General features: G+C 39.6%; 1 protein-coding gene across 1 annotated transcript in view; it reads left to right on the top strand.

The window, feature by feature from the left end:
• The window catches only part of LOC110158704 (inositol 1,4,5-trisphosphate receptor type 1-like), a 264,915-nt gene that overhangs the window by 171,019 nt on the left and 70,186 nt on the right, over nt 1-23,710 (top strand). Inside the window, 2 exon segments of the mRNA XM_055160081.1 lie at nt 20,782-20,965; nt 23,261-23,514. Of these exon segments, the coding sequence (XP_055016056.1) occupies nt 20,782-20,965; nt 23,261-23,514 (438 nt within the window).

The following is a 23,710-nucleotide window of genomic DNA, read 5'->3' as shown; positions in this document are numbered from 1 at the left end:
TGTTTTTGCAACAACAACAGAGTGGCTGGTTGCTTTTGTGGCTATCTGTCTCACATGCTGAGCACTTTTTGAAACGTTTTGTTTTTTGAGCTCAGTTCTTAATGTCATGTCATGGAATTTTAACCAACTAAGAAATGCAGCATGTGCAGTTCAAAGGACACGAGTAAGAGACTGTTGGATTTTGTGAAATGAGCTGTTTGTTTTTCTCTCATCCATGGAGACCGTGCAAGAGGCTAGCTGAGAAACTGGCTGTGGACATTTGAGATTCACTTTTGAGATTCTACAGCTAATGTGGCAGATCTTCCAGAAGAAACACTTTGAGGGAATGCACCATTTTGTCTCCAATCAACACCAGAGCGGAATAAGAACAAGGCCTTTTGCAAATGAATCTTCAGCTGTTTTGAAGATACAAAATACTAGAATAGCAGTTGTATTGTCTAATTTTAAAAAAAAAGTCTTTAAACTGTATGAAAAATATAAAGAATTGAAACTTTCAGTGTAATCTTTGAAATAAGCATTGGCGGTTAAGGTGAACCTGAACCAAAATGAAACCGCTGTCTGCTATTTGTGCCTAATTATAAGGTTTTTTTTAATCGTCAAATAATCATGAAGTAGAACATTGATGCACTGTTAGCATTCTAGTTGTTGTTAGCATTACTGTGATGCCAAAACCCCACTCTGGTCTCTGAAAGTCAAGAAGTGCTTATAATCTTACTGCAGTGAATTATTAGGATGCTCAAAATGCATAAGGTAAAACTTTAAGACTACGTTTACACTGAAACTAATCTGTGTATCACCGTATCGGAAATGATCTACATCCAGACCCGTCGTTTCTGTGTCTGCAGGTCTTCCCTATCCACACAGCTTTGAGCATATTTGTTTACATTTTACAGAAATTAAACTTAAAACCGCATGGCTGATTTGCATAAACTAAGCTCTTGAAACTAACAGCTTGATATTGTGCACTGATGCGGTTCAGCTTCTGTCGGACTAAAGGACATGACTCAGTGGAATATGAGTGTTTTTTCTGTGACAGAGGGGTATTCTGCTTATGGTGAGTCTGTTCTGTGTTTCTATCGTGTTGGAGATGGTTCATGTTAAACTTTTCAGAGATTATACGTCTGCAGGTCGCACACACAGACACACGTTTATATGAATGGACATATATTTTAGCCTCTTAGCGTTTTGGTGGTGAATTACTTCGCGGCACACAGACCTACATCATCGTATCAGTGTTTTCAGGCGTCCATGTTGGATCAGATCTGTACTCAGATGAATTCGTGGGAGCTGGAGGCACCAGATCGTTCCGTCTATGGAGTCGTTTTCCATCAGATTAGTGTGAACGAACACTAATCTAATACATACTAGTGTGGACAGGGCCTAAAGGTGCAGAATCCTCTACCTACTTGTCTCCATGGTGATGTTACTGCTTTGCCTGGAATGTTCCATAGTGCTGCATTAACATATCTACTTTGCATTTATTTATTCATTCTGAGTGTTTCTGTTGCTCCAAAACACCAAAATCCCTTCTGTGAATAGGGGCACCTCTCCACAGATCTGGACTGTAATGTAGCGTAGTGCTGTACCCTGTTTGTCTCCCTCGTGATGGACAGGCTTAAGCTATACCGCGGAACATTTTAGACTAAGCAGTAACATCTCCATGGAGACAAGCAGTGATCAGGGGATAGACCTTCCCCTAGAAATATTACGCAGTGCACCTTTACGTTTATGTAACATTTTTATAAACAAAACCAAAGTGAAAAATGGTAAATATTTTAGTCTATTTTTGGTCTAAAAATGTGGCTTTAATTTAACTGGAAGGACATTTTTACATTTTCATAGTGGTGGATGAAGTACTCAGTTTTGTTACTTAAATAAAAGTACAGATACAAAGGCAAGAAGTTACTCAAGTAAAAGTAAAAGTATAACATGAAAAATCTACTTAAGTAAAAGTATTAAATTACCTATATACAACTGTACTTAAAGAGTAAAAAGTAAAAGTATTTTGGAGCAATTAAAGAATGAAATGTAGTGATTTTGATAAAGAATTTAGCTGATTTTAAGTAATTCAATTTTTTTTTTTTTGTGTTTTTTTTCTTCATAAGTTGGAACAGAAACTCAAATTAAAACTAATCTCAAAATCTCAGTCTCAGCCATTTCAACTTGTCTCAAACTATAAAGAAAAGTACTTTTTACTTTTCTGTCCAGATCTAAAATGCAGTAGAGTAGAAAGTACAGATACCTGCTCTCAGATGTATTGAAGTAAAAGTAAAAAGTACCCACTGTAACTTTTTTGTTGGGGGTCTGTCACCTTCTTGTTTTTTTGTATACGTCATTGCTCTGCCTGGAATGTTCCACAGTGTGACTTTAAACAACTCTACTTTAGATTTATTCAATTGCAGATGGATTTATTGTTTGAAACAGAAGATCTGACTTGTAAACTGGTCCAGTTTGGTCTCCATGACGATAGATACTGCGAAACAATCCAGACGAAGCAATAATATCTCCATGGAGAAAAGCGTTTGACAGATCCTCCACCAGAAAAGTTTGTTCCTAAAATGTGTACTTTTACTTGTGTACTTTCACCACTGCGTTTTCCTTGTACAGTTTCCAAAGAACACGTTTCTTAAGGGCACCAGGCCATCGTAGCTTTCAGTTCTTACACTATAAATACTTTCTCAGTTCACTTTTCCAGACTGACCAGAGCCTTTTACGCGGGAAGAAAACATTGTACATATGAGCTATAGCAGAATGTTCCCTGCTCGACGTGTTCTCTGTGTGAATAATTACACTGCCAGTTTTACGCTGCAGGTGAAACTCTTTAATCAGCAACAAAATCATGAATAACTTTTAATGAAGCTGTTGTGTAAAACTGCGTCTGTGTAACTTTTCTGGTGGTGCTTTTCTTCATGGAGATGTTATTGCTTGGTCTGGAATGTTCCACAGTGTGACATTAAACGGCTCTACCTTCATTTATTCAATTACAGGTGGTTTTAAAGCTCAAAAATACCTAGAAAAACAGAGATTCTGGGGTCGCCTCTCCGCAGATCTGACCTGTAACTTGGTCTGGTTTGGTGACGATGCACTTACATCTCCACGGAGAAAAGAGTTCGACGGACGTTCCACCGGAAAAGTTACACAGTGCAGCTTTAAGCCACTCAACCCACAAGCGATGTTTTCCAATTCAAGAAGGAGACTAAACATTACTGCAATACACGCATACTACTACCCCGAAATTTACTTCAGTGACTTTAAATACAATTGTACGTCTCAAAATATTTTCAGACATACTTTTACTCTTTTCTTACCTAATTTTGATCGACTTAAAAACGTGAAAAATTACAAAATTGTTTACAGTGCATGCATTCGGGGCATCCTAATTAGTTGTTTCGGTTGTTTTGCCGACAACTAGCATGCTAACAGTGCACTCCCTGATTGAAACTCTTTATAATTCAATGCAGATGGCTTATTTTGCAAGTCAAGTTTTGCTCAAATACATGAAAAAAAAGTGTTTCTGGCACACCTCCTTTAGATATGATTTTGTTTTTCAAATTGTTTTCATATTATTTCTTGTTTTGCCCTTCCAATGACATTAACTGTGAATTTCTCTGACCACTACTTCGTACTTCTACTCGAGTTAAACCATTCTGAAGTAACACTGTTCTCACTCGAGTGTATTTTTGCCTGTACTACTTATACTACAGTAGTACTCGTTCCCTTGGCCTTTGTCTGTTGTTTCTTGTCTGTTGCTTCTTACATAATGAGAGCATGAAGTAGTGGTTGGGGCACGGTTCGCGAGCTTTTCTCATCCGTGGGTGTGTTTCTAAATTGGCATGTGCGGCGCGCGAGACAGCTGACCTACTTCTGACTGTGGAGCTGTGCAGTCGGTCAGTGGGTGGGCGGGGCTCCTCTGTACTGTACTCTGCGTCTGAGCTGTTATGTAATGCTCCGGGGGTGAGGGGGGGGGAGAAGGGGGAGCAGGGCAGGTGGGGGGGAGCGGGGCAGGTGGGTGCGTGCCGAGTGCGCTCCCGTGCTTAGGCCTCTTTCCCTCCTCTTACAGTACACGCAAGAACAGAAAAGATTGCCTCACTGAAGCTGGAGTTTAAAAGCTGTTTTGTCTAATTAGTTACTACACAGACTACTACTACATGACATTTTATAACTTTAATTAGTCCTAATTATTGATTTACAATGCATTGAAATAATTTTGGCAAAGCACGCAGTACAGCTGTACTTTCTAGGTAGTGTTGTCATGATAATAAAATTCCATTAGTAAAGAACAGACTCACTCTGTACTGAGTCCGATACCATGAGAATAAAAAACACAATTTCTTTAGACAATATACTGTGATTTTCAACATTATATCGTAGTGTTTTCTTTTATATTCAGGGTTCTCATGGTCATGGAAATCCTGGAAAAGTCATGGAAATTGAGAATGTCATTTTGCAAGCCTGGAAAATTCTTGGAAAAGAGAGAATTTAACCACTTTTACACAACTTCAGCATTCTGTTACATTCTCATTAGACTATTTGTTTTTGTTTAAAAGAGGTGACAATAAATGCACTGACAAGATTTTGAATGTTAAAAACTATAATACCAAACCATGAGGTGAGTGTAAAGAGTTAACATTTCATATTTAGCCCTAAAAGTCTGATCAATTCTACACATGTAAAGTCATGGAAAATTTACTTTAGGTCATGAAAAAGTAATGGAAAAGTTTTGAAATGTTGTCAGTGAAAAAGAGTTGGAACCTTGTGTATTACCATGTGGTCTATATGCAGTGTGTGTTGGGAAGGTTACTTTTAAAATGTATTCCCCTACAGATTACAGATTACATACACCAAAATGTAGTTTCTAACATAATTAATTAAGTTACTTAAGGTGAGTAATGTAATCTGAATACTTTGGATTACTTGATATTGTCATGCTTTTTAAAACTACATGAATGTAGCAACCACATCCTGAAAATTCTTGTTTGTTCTCTTCATATTGTCTGTTGAGCCCAAGTCTCCATGAAGAGGCATTCGTTTGCTGTAGAGAAGAAAAGACAAAGAAATCTTAACATAAAATGTTTTGTCTGTTAAAAGAAAATATAAAGTCCAGTCTTTCCGTAACCATATGAAAAATATTATTGCTAGAGAAATGATTTTTATCTGAGATCATTGCTGCTTTCAGTTATGTCCATCCTACTGTTAGGTGTCACATTGTTTAGTCGTGGTTCAGACCTGGTTTAGTCCTGGTTTAGTCCTGGTTTAGCCCCGGTTTAGCCCAAAATGTGAAAATAGGAAAATACCGCCGTGTAATCCATTTATTTCAGCAAAGTAACTGTAATCCAATTACCACTGATTGAAACAGTAACTGTAACCGAATACAGTTACTCATAATTTGTACTCTGATTACATAACGCCGGTACATGTAATCTGTTTCTCCCCAACACTGTCTATATGTATGTGTGTAATCCTCAGTGGTCCAGTAGGTTCCATAGTGCTCCATGTGCTCTTCTACTTGTCCTGATACAACTCAAGATTATTCTAAGATTTGATACTAGTTTTATCGAAGTTTGATTTTCGATACTTTTCACAACCCAAATTTTCATGTTTTTCTAATTCAGATTATTTTTTTGTTGGATAATATCTGTGGTCAATGTTTATCATAGTTTTACATCAGTTAAGTGGCAGTTTGTGGGGAAAAATTTTTTGAAGAAAAGTACAGAAATACATGAAGTAGCTTTGAGTTCTAAAACAGAATCCCTCTGAAAATTACTTAAAAAACAGAGGGAGTTTTTACGCACATTAAAAGCATGTTCCTGGTGGTTTCAACCATTATCTAACAGAATAAAAATGTTAGTCATTCATTCTTATTAGATTAATCATACCTTTTGAAGTTTGGGCCTTTGTTTACTTTATGGTTTCTAGGTAACAGTTGCGTACCTTCCCGCATCCAACCAGGAAGTTAATTATAACATTCACCAAAATTAAAAGTAGGTTGGATTTTTTGTGAAAGCATTAGCTCTGTTTTTACATGCAACAGTTTTAAGTACATCTGAGTGAAATCTAACCTGCACTTTCATCTATTTGTCGAATTAGTTGCTATAGAAACTACTACTACTTGAAACTTTGATTGACATACTAAGCAAGCACGTTTTCCATGGAGATGTTATTGCTCCACAGTATTTTTTTTTTTTCTCTCAATTACAGGCATTGCTAAAAATAAAAACACTTGCATTCTTACAGTGAGCAGGGTGACTTCTCCACAGATCTGACCTGTAACTTGGCCTGGTGGCTCCACATAACAGAAAGAAAGTTAGAATACATGTTTTATTAGTGAATCAAACCCCTGCAATTTAATACATACGAGATAAGTTTAATTTAATGCCATACTTTGGGACATTCCAGGGAAAGCAGCTATATATCTGAGGGTAAATCGGTAGTGCAACAGAAAAGTTCCGCAGTACATCTTTAATGCTTGTGTATAAAGGATTGTACTGCACCTGTTGTATATACTATAATGTGTTAGGGGTGTAATGGTACAAAAATCACGGTTCGGTACGTACCGTCGGTTTTGAGGTCATGGTTCAGTTCATTTTTGGTTGAGTTTGGGAACAAAATACAAAACCATTTTCTTGTTGTTTATTTGTGTGTTTATTAAACCAACAGTGTGTTTTAACATTATACAAACAGGAAAATTAAATAAGTGCTGCTTGGTAATACTAATAATAGGAGTGTCAAATTATCGCGTTAATTGTGATTAATTAATTACAGTCATATTTAGCGCGTTATGTTTTTAATTGCGTTAATCTCATTTTTAATCTCTAACTTTACTGTTTCTGTATGTGAGTTGCCTTATTATAAAATCTGTTTTTATGTGTTGTTAGGACACAGTCCCGCACTGTGCAGTCCTGCTCCGCTCGCTCCCGCAAAGAATTGTAGCCTAATTTTCTTTCCCGTTCTTGCCACATTTGCGATAAACCTCATCACACAGACACAGAACAGACTCACCTTCAGCATCAACATCCCTCTGTCACAGAGAGAACAACTATATTCCACTGAGTCGTGTCCTTTAGTAGAAGCTGAACCGCATCAGGACACAAGAGTGTTTTTTTTTTTTTTTTTTTCTCCGCTTAGTTTATGCAAATGAGCCATGTGATTTTTAGTTTTGATTCTGTGAGACTTGCGCAAAACTGCATTAAACACATTCTAATGTCAAACGGGCTGATGTGACTCTAGAGTGGTTATGTTTATATGTTGTAAAGTTGAGTTTATTTATGCAGATTAATAATAGTAATAATGATGATACTTATATACAAATGTTAATGATAGTAAGAAAATAATGTAATAATGAATTCAAATGAAAATACCTCAAGTTGAAGCTTTTCTCAGCAATTTTTAGGTGAGATTAAAAAAGAGATTAATTAGATTAATTAATTACAGATCATAATTAATTAATCTCTCAATTTTTTTAATCACTTGACAACACTAACTAATAAATCAAATAAATATTGTCAAATAAGCTACAAATGTATGAAATATTGTAATAAATAAATTCCTTGTAAACAGTAAACCAAACTTTCCAAAAAAAAGTAGAGCGCACTAACAGTTCCAGCATGAACTTTTACTCAAACTTCATATTTTTGCCCAGAAAAAACAACTTGTCCACAGCGTCTGCCGTAAGTGCGGATCTGCTGCACTGACAATGTCCCCAGCGGTTGAAAATACACTTTCACTAGGGACAGATGTGGCTGGTATCGGGGTGCGACAGCCGTAGTTTTGTGAGGATTCACAAGGGGACATAGTCAATTGTTGTGAAGGCGGCTGTCCTAACTATAAAAGCGCTGCAGGAAACACTACTCCAATCACAGACAAGTTCGTTCATGAATATTAAAAAGCTGAGCCTCCGTGTAGATGTACATGTCATGGAATGTAAACACACACAAATTGCGCAAAGTCACTCGTGCACAGTCCTGCACCGAACCCAAGGCCCCGTACCGAAACAGTTCAGCATGAATACATGTACCGTTACACCCCTATGACGTGTGCGATCAAAGTGCCTGTGTGTGTCTGTGTGTGTGTCTATATATGCCTGTGTGTGTCTGTATGTATGTCTGTGGGTGTGTGTTTATGTCTGTGTGTGTGTGTTTATGTCTGTGTGTGTGTGTGTGTGTGTGTGTGTGTGTGTGTGTGTGTGTGTGTTTATGTCTGTGTGTGTGTGTGTGCCAAGGGAGCTCAGGTGTGTGTGGACAGACTGGTCCTGTCACTATGAACACTCCTCCTCAGGCTCAGAGCCAACGCAGCAACTACTAACATCTACACTCACACACACAACGACTAGACCAGGACTAGACCAGGACTAAAGCAGGACTAGGCCAGGACTAAAGCAGGACTAGACCATGACTAGACCAGGACTAGACCAGGACTAGTCTACGACTAGATCAGGACTAAAGCAGGACAAGACCAGGACTAGACTACGACGAGACCAGGACTAAAGCAGGACTAGACCAGGACTAGACCAGGACTAGACAAGGACTAGAGCAGGACTAGACCACGACTAGACCAGGACTAGACCAGGACTAGACTACGACTAGACCAGGACTAAAGCAGGACTAGACCAGGACTAGACCAGGACTAGACAAGGACTAGACCATGACTAGACCAGGACTCAAGCAGGACTAGACCACAACTAGACCACGACTAGACCAGGACTAGACCAGGGCTAGACAAGGACTAGAGCAGGACTAGACCAGGACTAGACCATGACTAGTCTACGACTAGATCAGGACTAAAGCAGGACTAGACCAGGACTAGACTACGACTAGACCAGGACTAAAGCAGGACTAGACCAGGACTAGACAAGGACTAGACCAGGAATAAAGCAGGACTAGACCAGGACTAGACAAGGACTAGACCATGACTAGACCAGGACTAGTCTACGACTAGATCAGGACTAAAGCAGGACTAGACCAGGACTAGACTACGACTAGACCAGGACTAAAGCAGGACTAGACCAGGACTAGACAAGGACTAGACCAGGACTAGACCAGGACTAAAGCAGGACTAGACCACCAGCCTCCATCAGTATCTTACAGCACAGACAGTGGAGTGATTGAATAATAATAAATAAATAATAAAGCAAATCGACGGGTGTCAAAGGTTCTAAATCCAATGCAGTATTATTATTACCTTGTCCCCGAAGGGTTGACCAGGTTTTGTATTCACCCTGTGTGTGTGTTGTGTTGAGGTGTGTGTGTGTTTGTCCACCCACCATAATTCCCCCATTTATGGATCAATTGTCACCAAATGTGGTACATGGATCAAGCCCTAGTGCCCTATGCTGCAAAAAAAAGTTTGGTGATGATCTGAGGTCATTTGAGGTCACACGGGTCAATTGAAAAGTCACACCATTATAAAGGATCTGCAATTTCTGAACCATCTGCGGCCTAAAATATTCACCCAATCATCACACAAGTTGGCACACACATAACCGGGGTACACTGGATGTTACAGGTTGAAACTGGTCAAGGTCACTTGAAAGTCAAAGTAACCAAGGTCAAATATGTGTTTTTGGTCATAACTCCGCGAAGGATCGGGCTAAAGCAACGGGGGTGTCTCAAAATCTCACAAAAATTATTATCTGTTTATAATTCTATGCATTTGTTTAGTAAAATATGAATAGTTTTCCAGATAATCACTAATTATAACAGTTCCTTTCTCTTTCAGTATATGATGTTAAAATTCTAATTGGAATGAAAATAATTTCCATTTCTTGTTTTTCTGGTGATACACAACACACTGATCTACAGTCACACAACTAACATACACACAACTCATGAAAAATGACATTTTGGTTACACACTAGTAAACACAGACATTCTCATGTGTGACCAATATCACACAAATGTTCATGGGCCTGTACACATACACACATTGTATTGTGGATATAATGATCTTGTAATATGGGCTGGACTCCTCATAAACTGCTTCTGTGGTGATGAACTGACCCACTGATGCCTCATGGGGAAAAGGTTGATATCTCTGATTGCACTTGTGATTATTATTATTATTATTATAGACCAGGACTAGACCACGACTAGACCAGGACTAATCCAGGACAAAACCCGGACTTAACCAAGGTCGCAGTGAGCTCACGCCAGGAGTGTAAATGCAGACACTGTTCATTGAGAGTCTTATTGCGGCGTGATCATGCCCACTCCCCCCTCTTCACCTTCATCTCCTCTCTCCCTCCTTCTCTCCCTCTCCCCCTCCCTTCCTCATCTCTCCTTTCTCCCCACATACCCTCACGCAGCCTGCCGTGCCCCTGTAATATCTTGTTCTCTCTCCCTCTCTCCTGTCCTTCTCTCTTCTTTAGCGTCTTGTTCACGGTGCCTCTCCCCCCTCCTCGTCTTCTTCTTCTTCTCTCCTCGTCCTCCCCTCCTCTCCCCCTGTTCCCCTCGCCCCTGCCCCTGCCCTGTAGTGTCTTGTGCAGTGTTCTCTCTCTCCCCTCCTCCCCCTCTCCCCTTGCCCTGCAGTGTCTTGTTCTCAGTGCGTACGTGCAGAGGGGCCGTCACACTGTGGTGGAGTGGGCAGAGTTTAAGCTCAAACACACACACACACACACGCACACACTTATGTCATTGTTGGAAAGGCGCAAAGTTCAAATTTCTGGTGCACGGATCTGAAAGAGGTTTTGTTTCAGAGTCTGGGAGATAAAATGTGATGGAAAAAATGAGCAGGTCCACCGTGCAGATGTCTGGGTTTGACTGTTATGTCTCTGTCACACGATTAAGGCTGCAACTGTACCAGTAATCACATTTATCAGATTAATTCATTATCAAAATAATCTGTGACTAATCTGTAACTGCTAACACACAACCATGTGCTGGGAAAGTAGGCTTTAACACACAGACAGAGCGCTTATGAAATCAAGTTAGTGCAAGTAAATACATTATGGGTTTTGAAATACTATTCGTACTTATCGAAGTCTTCAGTTGCTGAATTTTTTACTTTAGCTTTGTTTTCAACAAAGCATTCCTAAAGAGGTTTTAGATGTCCATGCACGTTTCAGTAATTTAGCGATCTCTCCTGGGCCCTAATCGAAACCTCCATGCGTTTAGCTGTGAGATGCAAGCCTATCATACCCTGATTCATCAGCTGGTTTCACTTCGTAGAAACCATCTGACCTCAGCATTAGATTTCGTTCGCTCCACGGTAGGCGAGTACTTTTTTATTTAAGCAATCACTGCTATTTGATCATGACGTAGCTAACTGGTATTTTAAGATTTTCTCAAATCTTGTAGGAAGAAGGCCAATAACGTCTTTCCCCTTGATAAAATTCACCAAACATTCTCTTTATTCAGGCTTTAAATCCTCGATCTCGGGAATCATTGCCAACACAGAATGTATGACTCTTCGCTGATCGGCCGGTGCCTGGGCTTGCACTTCTGGGGTTCTTGCAAACCATCTAGTGTATTCTGATTCCTGATCTAGTCGCTGGAGAGAAATACGATTGAGCGGAAGCACTAGGCGGTTTCAGCCTGGCTGAGGTTACCATGCTCCCACATGACAATTCTCCATAAATATACAAATACATGATACAAAACAAGTGCAATCAGAGATAGTAACCTGGTCCCCATGAGGTATCGGTGGGGCAGATCATCACCACAGAAGCAGTTTATGAGGAGCCCAGCCCATATTACATGATCATTATATCCACAATACAATGTGTGTATGTGTACAGGCCCATGAACATTTGTGTGATATTGGTCACACATGAGAATGTCTGTGTTTACTTTTTTGGAGATTTGGAGACCACTCCCGTTGCTGTAGCTCCATCCTTCGTGGAGTTATGACCAGAAACGCACATGGTACTTTGGTTACCTTGATCTTCAAGTGACCTTGACCGGTTTCAACCTGTAACATTCAGTGTACCAGTGTTATGTGTGTGCCAACTTGTGTGATGATTGGGTGAATATTTTAGGCCGCAGATGGTTCAGAAATTGCAGATCCTTTATAATGGCGTGACCTTTCAATTGACCCGTGTGACCTCACATGACCTCGGATCATCATCAAACTTTTTTTTTGCAGCATCGGGCATGGGGGCTTGACCCACGTACCAAATTTGGTGAAAATTGGCCCATAAGTGGCAGAATTATTGCAGGTGGGCACACACAAACAGACACACAGGGTGAATTCAAAACCTGGTCAACCCTTCAGGGACCAGGTAATAATTCACTACAACTTCACAAACCTGATGCAATGTGCAGCAGTTTCATCAGCGAAGTGCGTGCTGTGATGTGATAGTATATAGCATTTTCACAACAATAAAAGCTAACATGGTGATCTAAATATGTCATGTGTTCAAAATAAAAACCCACACAAGTGTTAAACCCACTCTTTAAATGACACGTGTTATGTAGAATAGACTTTTAGGAGCTTTCAGTTGTTTCGTATGTGTTTAATAGCAATGTAACAGTAACCAAAATATTGTGATATCGTTTCGTCAAAAATCATGGACTGTCACAATATATCTAATTACAAGTTCCTTTGCGTAAATGCAGGTTTTATAGCAGCAACAGCTTATAAGCATCAGAAACTACATATCCCATGATTCATTTCAGTGCAGACAACTTGAAGAAATATGTTTTTTACTTGAATTCTTGGGATTGTGACGGAAATAATTCACACCAAAATCTTGTCAAGGTATTTTAAAACCAACAAAAGGGTCCTATCTACAATTATATCAGCCTCTTCAAAATATCGCAATAAATATCGTACCTTGAGATGCATATCGTGATAATATCGTACCGAGAGATTTGGATATGGTTACATCCCTAGTGTTTGAGTAATCCTTTTGCGTTTTTTTTACATGTTTTTGTGTGTTTTTGTGAGCTTGTGCTGTGAACATATTCAACTGGTGGCTCGTGGTCCAAATCCGGTCCACCATGCACCATCTGCTCTGGCCATCTCTTGTTGTTGTTGTGTAGCAGATGCTCTAATCTTGTAGAAATTGTTGTTGTGTCCTTACGTAAGACTCTTCACACTTCATATAGTCTCTATTCACACTTACGTAACAAACCAAGGAGACGTTTGGAAAGATGCGATGAAAACTTCCGGTGTAGTTCTCGACACTGACTGTGATCAAACCCGCTGAAGTAAATGTGATCAGACGTAAAATGAAGACTGCAGACGTATGTGCTGTTTGGAATCATCTCTTCTAATCACATGTACCCAGTGCACTCAGAGTTGTGTGTCAGTGTGGAAATGATGAAAACTGAGGTCTGGTTGAAATTGTTGATTAGTCAAACATAACGAATCACTACAATGACATGGAGATGAAGAAAACTGACCTTTTTATTTTTTTATTTTTCCTCAATTTAGTCAGACTTATTTCCATGAACAGAGCCCGCCGGAAGTTGTCATCACATGTTTCCAAACGTGTTCCTGGTTTGTGACGTAAACATGAATAGAGCCGATCTTCCATCAGCGATTGAATAACTGTAAAACAAATCAACAGGTGTCAAAGGTTCTAAATCCAATACAGTATTATTATTAGTATTGTTGTATTATTGAAGTAAACGCTGCTGATCTGTAGCAGTAAAAGTGTGATCTCAGAGGCCTGCAAGATGAATCGCAACTGAATCGAAATCTCCATTAGTAAATCACAAAGGCTGCAATTAATGTCCTCCACAATCCGTGTATCATTCGTTCATTCATTTCATTTCATTCAACGAACTGTTTTCTTCATTATCTGTCTCCAAAACCAAAATGAAAAAACGGATAATGATTCGTTTTTTCATTTTTCGATTTTGTGTTTAAATGAAAAATGGAAAAAACGGATAATGACGTTTCCCGTTTACGTGACTTAAACTGCGATGCCGGATCCGGGACCAGAGCTGGACCAGACCAGGACTGAGACCGGGAACAGACTGGGGACCGAGACCTGAGACCAGAGCGGGACCAGAGCGGGACTGAAACCGAGACTGAGACCGGGACCAGAAAGGAGGCTCAGAGCAGAGCCGGAGCTCAAAGTTGAGGCTCGGACCCTGCAGAGGCTCGGAGTCAAAGCTCGGAGTCCACTCTGGTCCTGGTCTCTTCCCGGACCTGGATCAGTCCTGGTTCAGTTTGTATTCGGCTCAAAAGTCTGGCATCGCAGTCACGGAAGTCACGTAAAACCGTTTTTCCATTATTCATTTAAACACAAAATCGAAAACTGAAAAAATGAATCACTATTTTCTTTTTTTTTTTCATTTTGGTTTTGAAGACAATCAAAAAAACTGTTGTTTTTTTGTCTTCTTAATTTTGGTTTTATATTGAAAAACGAATAAACGAATGATACACAGATTCTCCACAAACAACAAAATCTCTTGTTTTATTCTGCATAAAAACTGTAACCCTTTAGTTTAGATCTGTACACACATGCTCTGAAATGTGATTCTTGTATTAATTTGTTCTCTCGGTTCTTCTGGACGCATTTAAAGAGTCCATATTTCACTATTTTCAGATGTACATTGTACTGTATTGTTGTTACCTCAATACAAACATACATGGAGTTGTGTTTTGTTTCATTTAACACACAAATCCTGCATATTTACTCTTGAGTTCTTCACTCTGTTCCACCTTGTGATGTCATGTGTTAATACGGGAAGTGCTGAACTGTGTTTTTACATTTCATACGCCTTCACTAGAATCATTGGAGTTTTAATTTCAGTCCTGGAATTGCCAATCTCTATCGAACTAAATGTAAAATGTAGCTGTCAACTTGAAAACTACCGCTTCATGACATCACAAACTGGAACGGAGCATTTTAAGGTTTGGAGATGTAGACAGACTAATAATAAAGAGTTACTCAAACTTGTGTGAATGAAATAAAACACAACTCCAGGTCTGTTTTTGATGAGGTAATATGTTTCAAAGCTCCCAAGAGTCAAATATAAACTGTGAACTTTGAACTGAATCCTGTTATTAAAACATAAATCACAATCATAATCACGATACTTGTCAGAAAAATCCTAATTTGATATTTTTCTCATATCATTCAGCCTTAGGAGACATAACAAAGTACATAAAAGTACATAAGCCACGTCCGCACACACAGCTATGTCGTTGTTCAAATTTGTACTTTCGTGTTTTTTTTATTTTTTATTTTTATAATCAACAACAAAGCCAGTGTTGTCCGCGTGGCCTTGTGACTGCTAGGCATGCATTTCCTCCACTAGCCCAGTTTCCTAACCTGAAAAGACAGATGGTTATGTAACCAATTGGCCTAGATACCCGCTGATAACATTTCTCTCCTTTTTCACTTCCTTGCTCCTTGCATCGCCTCCTAGCACCTTTTTCCTAAGCAGTGTTTTGCCCCCCCACCCTCCCCCTCCTCTTCTTCTTCTCTGTATATGTGTAACTAGGCCAGTTTTCACCCTTCCTCACCCCGCCTCGGTGGCTGGGTCCATAGGCTGTGGTCGATAGCGCGGGTTACATAATCATAACAACAGCTCGCGTACTTAGGACATGGTGTATGGAGGGATCGCAAAGTGTTCCAATTTCTCCGTGACCCCATTTTCAGCGGCGAGAAATGCACCATGTGACCCTGAGCTCCCAGCCAAACAACTTATATAACATGTTAGGAGGAGGGCTGCTGCTCGGGCCTATAGACGCCTGCTATAGGGACATGTTTCTGCACTGTAACGTTGGGCTGTCAAGCGTATCGGACACTAATCAATGCTAAATCCATCGAAACTAGAGACTTGTTTGAGCATTTATCCATACTAAAAAAAAGTCCCATTGACAGAACACAAATGAACATTTCCTGAATAGTTTTAGAATGATGTTGAGCTGTATCAGGACAAGTAGAAGAGCACATAGACTAGTATAAACCTATACACCACTGTGGAATCTACTGCACCACTGAGGATTACACACATATGGGACACATGGGAATAGAAAATGCTGAAAATCCAGAGGCAGAACGTGCATTTCACACTGAGCCCTTCAGTAGTGCTCTGAAAAAATCAACTCCTCAATAACTGTTGTATGGTTATAAAAGCATCTTATTATACAGAAATACAGTATAAAGAGCCGTGGAGATTCCGTGTACGAAGTCAAGGCAAGGACCACTTGTTGTCAAGGCAGCCGCTTTAAGTATAAAGTGCTGCGGGAAAAACTGATATCTCTAGTACTGTCCTATAATGACCTGCGACATGAGGGTCCAGGACTGAACCAGGACTAAACAGTACTCAACCAGGACTAAACAGGACTAAAACAGGACTAAAACTAAAACAGGTCTAAATCAGGTTTAAACCAGGACTAAACCAGAACTAAAACAGTATGAGTGTTGGGACGACTCGGAGGTTCATACGTGTAGATTGTCGGGTGACTGCAGGCAAAAGGACTGGTGCGGCGCGCTATGCACAGCCATCCCGTGATCGCGCTTTGCGGACACCCTGCTCCACCACAGGCTCGGGATTCTCGCTCTCTCTCAAGTCCAAGATTAGTCCTGGTGTTTAGTCATGGTTTAGTCGTGGTTTGGTCCTGGTTTAATTCTGGTTCAGTTCTGGTTTAGTCCTGGTTTAGTCCTCCTGGTAATACATAGTCGTAATCATTTCGATTTGTGTAACCCGCTACAGATGCAGTTTGCTTTGGCTAGTTCACTCTGTGACTGTTCATTCACGGGTCTGAATCCAGTGATGTTGTCGTTCACTGCTAAAGGCCCTGGTGACATCAACTCAAAATCTGATTGCTTAAAACAACAGTTTCATGGAATTTATTTTGTGTTCGAGGGCCTGCAGAACAGATTGTGAAGGCCTCAGACTTCTTTGACTTTGACTCTGCCTGGCAACACATGATGACTGAAATGTGATTGGTTAAATGCTTCAATATGAAAATACATGTCTGGAAGCAGCACAAGCATCAGAAAAGCTCTGAAATGAAGGAAAAGGAATAATATAAGTAACATCAGTCTGTGATTCAGATTTTTTTAGGCCAGCAGAGAAGGCCTTACAGGCAGTGACGGCCCACCACTGTGAAAGTCACATTCTGATGTCTAAATAAAAAATGTTTTTATTAAATAGCCACATTTTTATACAGTGTTTTTCCACCTTCACTCATAGCGCTTCACTCACCCATTCACACACATTCATACACCAGTGTGCACAGACACCGGGGGCGAGGTTAAGTCTCTTTCCCAAGGGCACAACGACACCATTCATGTGTGGGAGCTGGAATCGCACCGCCAACCTGCGGATCAGTAGATCTGACCGCTCTCCCAATGATGTTTATGTCGAGAGCGGGAATCAAACCGCCAACTTTCAGAACCCACAGTATCGAGTCTGCTCCTTACTATTGAGATGGAGTTTGACATTTTAGTATTGTGATAACAAAAACATAATACATAGACATAGGAGCAAAGGGTTAAATGTTTACTTTGTGTTTGCATTTTGGAGTGAAATTAATCACCTTTTAACTGAATCGAAGTCCAATTATGTTTGTAATGTTATGGTCAAAGTTGTTTTCATATAGCACATTAACCACATTAGTCACATCTGAATTTTTATTTTTTTTCTGTGTTTGTGTGGTCTGTTAAAAGAACTCTATGTAATTTACTGCCTTAAAAACTTGAAAAACAGAACTAGTTCATTTTATAGAGTTTGCAGTGGTCCAAAGTTCTTCCTCACTTACCTTATGCATTCAGAGCATCCTCATTATTCACTGTGATGAGTTTAGAAGTGCTTTTCACAATTTTCAGACACCAGAGTGGAGTTTTAGCAATACAACTAACATACTAACACGCACTTCCTGATAGAGTGAGAATAAAACCCTTTATAATTATATGCAGCCATTACACAGCAGCCTCATTCTGACCTCAAGAGAAGTTTATATGAAATATTCCAAGACACATTTTGCTCAAATACTTTTTGGATTTTTGGAGACAATACTGATATGGATCTTAAGTGCGTTGAAAAATCTGTATTTATTGGATGAACTGAGTATCAGATCTTTGCAGCAGGTTTTGATTCCCTAAATGAGCTGTATTTCCGACATGTATGTTTGGAATATTTAACGCAAACATTGTGTAAGTGTGATCCTATATATAAGAGACGCATGTATAAATGTATCATTACACATATGTGCATTCACAAACAGCTGCCGTCTGGAGCTGCTGTCAAGACGTGGACTATAGTTAGCTTGTGTACGCACTGCACTAATCTGATGTAAGCATGCTATTTTAGTCATTATGTCTGTGAACATTATTTCAATTGAGAAAGTTCAAGTTTGTATTTTTTGCATTTTTAATGATTTTTTAAAATACAAAAACCACTGCAGTCACTTATCATATCAAAACACATTTATTACTTATGTTACGTATCAGTGCACCTCTACATGTTTCAGTAATTCTAATCATTTGGATCACAATCAGAATCATGACATTTAGGCAAAAAATAGACTAAAATTAAAGCATTGTTTTTCATTTTGTTTGTGTTTTATTGCTCTGTATTGTATCCTTACTATGAGCAGGCTTGCATCTCCACAAACCTGACTCTTATTTGGCCTGGAGGATGGCCTTTTCAGCTCATTTATGTTAGTTACTTTATTTTCTTCCATCAATTAACATAATCATACATCATATTACAATGATTTAACACAAAATTTACTTATACAGTTAATGCATATCATTAAGGTTATTATTTTTTTTGTAATTCTTTATTTTTCTTTTTTAAAGTTGTATGAAAAAGACAAATACAATACAACCTGCAGGTGTGCCTTTGATGCTTACAAAGGATGGATTAATTAAAAGAAAAATAATAATACTAATGAATAATAATTATAACAGCCAATTGCAAGAAAAACAAAGTAATGGGTCAAACAAAGTCCAGTCTCACAGTATTTATATATTCAATCCACCATTTCCATTTGCTTTCAAATTTGTCTTGTTGCAGTCTTATGCTAAAAGTAATTCTCTCCATCTTAGAAATATCATAAACAATCTCAAACCATTCATCCAGTGTTGGTATTTGTGGATTAAGCCATTTCCTGGTTATAGCTTTCCTAGCAGCCGCACTCAAAATCTGGAACAGGTATTTAGCTTTATACGTCACATTTTCACCCATCACTAAGGTTATTCTATAGGCTGAAGGGGTTTAGGCTGAAGTTTAACACTTATTTTGCCAAACCCTATTAACATATAGAACACTAGAAAAGCACTCAGAGAGCGCAGACCTCCGCCAAGGACTACCCCCATTTTTTATAAAAATTGCGATTCTGGATCAGATCCGGATCAGCCTTTGGAATATGAAAGAGGATCCCATTGTCCATCCCTGAGTCAAATTTCATGGGGTTTGGTCAATAATTAACCGAGATATTGAGAAACAAAATTTTTGGCCCCATTTACCACAACGTTAACTAAAATTTCAAAGTGATCCAGAATCCAGGATTTCTTCCAGATCACCCCCAAAATGAAATCAATTCTTCCTTTTCACATTTCCAACAAATTCTGAAAATTTCATCAAAATCGGTCCATAACCTTTTGAGTTATGTTGCTAACAGACAAACAAACAAACAAACAAACAGACAAACGCCGGCAAAAACATAACCTCCTTGGCGGAGGTAAAAATACAAGATGGCAGAACTATAGGCGAGTTTCATTGTTGACAAAAGCGCGCATTGCATGCTGGGAATTATTTTGGTAGGCGGCAATAATCACTAATTCAACATGACGGACGGAGCGAGAAAGCACATAAAGGGTATTGATCCCAGTTATTTATCCACTCTAACGGCAGAGGACTGAAGACGATTTGACCAGAAATTGGTCATAAGCATCGATGGACGCCAAATCACCCTTTTCAACCCCTACAAAAGGTGGACCAAACCAAATTTCTGTCCGAAATCACCCACTACCTGGATACAGGCGATATCCACAATGACTTGGTGGAAACTCCTGGGCCATTCACAGCAGAAGAAATGAAAACCTCCAAGAGTCTCGATGTGTTGTTGAACTTGTTGGAGTCCACGGTTTGCTTGGATCTTCTACGTTTGCTCTGCGAATGTTTGAAAGCCATTTAATTCACCGTTGGCGGTTCTTTTCACTCAGAATACGAAAAAGACATTTTCCTTCTTCCGTGCTTCTATTTGTGCATCCGATAATGCAGCAGGAATTTACCATTATATATGGCAAATTCTAAAATAAATACACAAGGTTACGCACTGTGTTTGACCGCTATTGTGTTTCTTGCCTCCGACCAAAATATTTCCCAGCATGCAACACGGGATTTTAATAACAATGACGTCAGCTGAAACTCGCCTCTTTACAGAAAACAACACAAAACTCATCTTTTGAGTGCAGGAAAGAAAATGTACCTAAATCTTTTATTGTACACTTACACAATACAGAACACAATCCAATATACGTCAATGTTCATACACATACACACACACACGCATGTTAATATTTATACCCATTGGTTTATAAATACACTTAAATATATAAATATAATTGAGGGTTACAGTTATTCTGTAAGTTCCATTGCTTTGCTCCATTGTATTGCTTTGGCTATAATATTCCACAGTATGACATGACACGTATCTATCTCCATGGACAATGTTCCGATTTGTAGTTTTAAGTTTCTATTTTCATTGAATCATACAGGCCCATCCAGAAAGTTACATACTGCAGCTTTAAAACATGTATTTATGCAAAAGTGCTGTAGAAGAGTCCAGTTGTTTATTAGTTTTTTGTAATTAGAGGCTGGAGTTGTAATCACAGTTCAAATCACTTCATCACTTTCTCTTTCTTTGCAGCGTTCATTCTTTTGCCGCTTGACCGAAGATAAAAAATCCGAGAAGTTTTTCCGTGTTTTCTACGACCGGATGAAAGTGGCCCAGCAGGAAATCAAAGCCACGGTGACGGTCAACACCAGCGACCTAGGAAACAGGAAACGTGACGAGGAAGGAGGAGACAAGGAGGCTCCAGCCAGAAGGAAAGGTCAGATCCTAAATATGATACAATTTACTCTTTCTCTGCACAATGTCAGGGCTTTAAACTTTAACTGCCAGCCGCGATTGGCTTCATTTGACTGGAGCTGAGCGCTATGGGTGACATCACACTCCCTTAGTCTAATTCGATCTACAGGCTATGGTAAAAACACACTAAACATCAGATCTAATTATTGGGTTATCTGATTAATCTAGTGATCTGATTTCTACTGACCTTTTAAATGTACAAACTGCCAAGTTATAAGATGTAATGTAATGTGATGTCATCTTTACCATTGGCCAAACCTTTAAAGCAACTCCATGTAACTTTCTGGAGGTGGCTCATCACCTGCATGAGGAAAGTTAAAACCATATTTTGGAACATTCTCCATGGAGACAAATACATTTTAAGCCATTCTGTGGTTTAATACAGTATTTAGGAAAACAATTCCACGGTGACAAGCAGCTCAAGTAAAAGACCGCCACACACTACAGGAGAATTTACCCAGTTTTGGCTGCTTTTTACTTCTCCCCGGATTCGAGGAGGCGTGACCTGACTTTGCGTCTTTGTGTGCGATTTTAAAACCGCTCTGTGTGTGTGCGTGTGTGCGCGCTTCTCGTGTGTGGTGTCAGTGTGAATCTGAGCTGCTCTGTCAGATTGTAACCACCAAACATCAGCAACAGTAACAGCCAATATAAGGCTACATTCAGACTGCAGCCTGAAGTGACCAAAATCAAATTTTTTGGCCCCTATGTGACCTGTATCTGATCTTTTAATGACAGTCTGAATGACACAGATCCGATTTTTTCAAATGAGACCCAGGACACTTGCATGTGTGCCCCTTAAACCGATACATATCTGATCTTTTGACATGCGACTTCAGTCTGAACGGCCAAAGAGCATTCATCCGACCTACACGTTATCAACAAGACACAAATGTACACAAACGTTCTTCTTGTCATAAGAAAATTGTTAATGAACTCCGTGTCACTGAAGTGAAGCACATCGCCACTCACCACTCTTGGCTACGTCTCCACATCCACACGTTCCTTTCAACGGACTGTCCCACAAAACACCACGACCAAAAACCTCGCCCTTTTCAATCTCCTCCTTAAAACAAGTAAGTTGTGGTGCTCAATGCTCGCCTCCATGTTTGGACAACTTCCGTAAACACAGAGCACGCTCGCTGCGGTTGACATCGTCGTGTCTCCAGTGCACATGCGGGACACTTTTGGGCTGTTTAATGTTCACACTGGAGATCACAAACAAGTCGCATTTAATTGGAAATGTGAACGACCTCGCAAAAACATCGGATTTCACAAAAAAAATCTGAATTGAGCATTAAGCCCTGCAGTCTGAACGTAGCCAAACAGAGCGTCAGGGGCAGAGAAGTGACGGACACAGAGACACAACATACAAACTCAAAATACAGCAAGAATAATTTGCCAAAACCCAAAATATTTTACACAGGTCTCCAGGAAGAATAGCTGATAGTTAAGGTCAATTAAGTACAATCAATGAACCTGCTCAGAGACTACAGGTGGAAATTAGCCCTGGTGTTACAACCAGGTACAATGCATCTCTCCTGTTAAGATGAATGTATATTGTGCACTTTCCCTGTCTCATTAAATAAATAAACTAATTATTATTCATCTCTCATAAAGTTGTTTAAACTGCAGCATCTCATCCACATTATCCATAAAATTTCCCCTTCATAAATAATGTGTCTGTTTACACCCACACGGCGTACAGATCAAAGTGAAACTGCAGATGAGCGACAGTGACTCTACTTCCTGTGGACTTTATCTCCAGCCTTCTATGCATTAATTTTTCTTTATCTGTATCATGTATCTGAAGTATTACCCCACATTTCACAAATAATAATAGCATAGTTCTGACTTGTATCTAAACTAGAAGTACAGAGCTCTGACCTTTTGAACACTTAAGAGTCTCAGAGCAAGTGATTTTACTGTAGACAGGAAACAACTGACGCCATCGCACTCACAGTTTTATATCCTGTGGGCCGCAGACAAATCCCGCTGCAGTCTTTGTGATTGCAGATTTAAGATTAAGATTCTCCTCGTGTCTGGGGTGTGAACTTTTTGTCGCACGTTTAAAAATCGTTTAAGACCCAAAAAAGTCCTGTAGTGTGAGTCAGGTTTGTGAAAGTGCAATCCTGCTCGCAATAAAGACATGTTTAGTGTAATATAAACATCAAAAAAATTAACATGATTTAATTTGAGTCTAATTTTGAGCTAAAAAGTTACACTGTGGGGCTTTAAGCGTTAGTGTTTTCCTGTGCAGCCCGAGACTCTGCTGTGGTGATTACGGAGGATGTGAAGGAGCAGTTGTTGGAGGCGTCGTCTGCCACAAAGAAAGCGTTTAACTCGTATCGCCGTGACGCTGACCCCGAGGACCACTTCAGCTCTGCGGAGGGGCACCCTTCCTCTGGAGACAAGGGCCAGGACGACGGAGAGATGAGCTTCGTCATCATCATCATGCAGCCGATCCTGCGCTTCCTCCAACTGCTGTGTGAGAACCACAACAGAGATCTACAGGTCAGAAACATGCACACACTCCATCACACTAACTATTAGCTCTTTGGGATATAATTTATAGTGTCAGACATGTCATTCTGATGAAGGGTCCACCACCTGCTTGTCTCCATGGAGAAGTTATTGCTTTGCCTGGAATGTTCCACAGCATGGCATTAAACTTATCTATCTGACATTTATTAAATTACTGGTGTTTTAT

Source organism: Boleophthalmus pectinirostris, unplaced genomic scaffold (assembly GCF_026225935.1).
Source record: "Boleophthalmus pectinirostris isolate CB_2022bp ecotype Guang Dong unplaced genomic scaffold, ASM2622593v1 HiC_scaffold_3, whole genome shotgun sequence".
Lineage (NCBI taxonomy): Eukaryota > Metazoa > Chordata > Actinopteri > Gobiiformes > Gobiidae > Boleophthalmus > Boleophthalmus pectinirostris.
The sequence above is the reverse complement of the archived record's forward strand: the minus strand, read 5'-3'. Positions and strand labels throughout refer to the sequence as shown.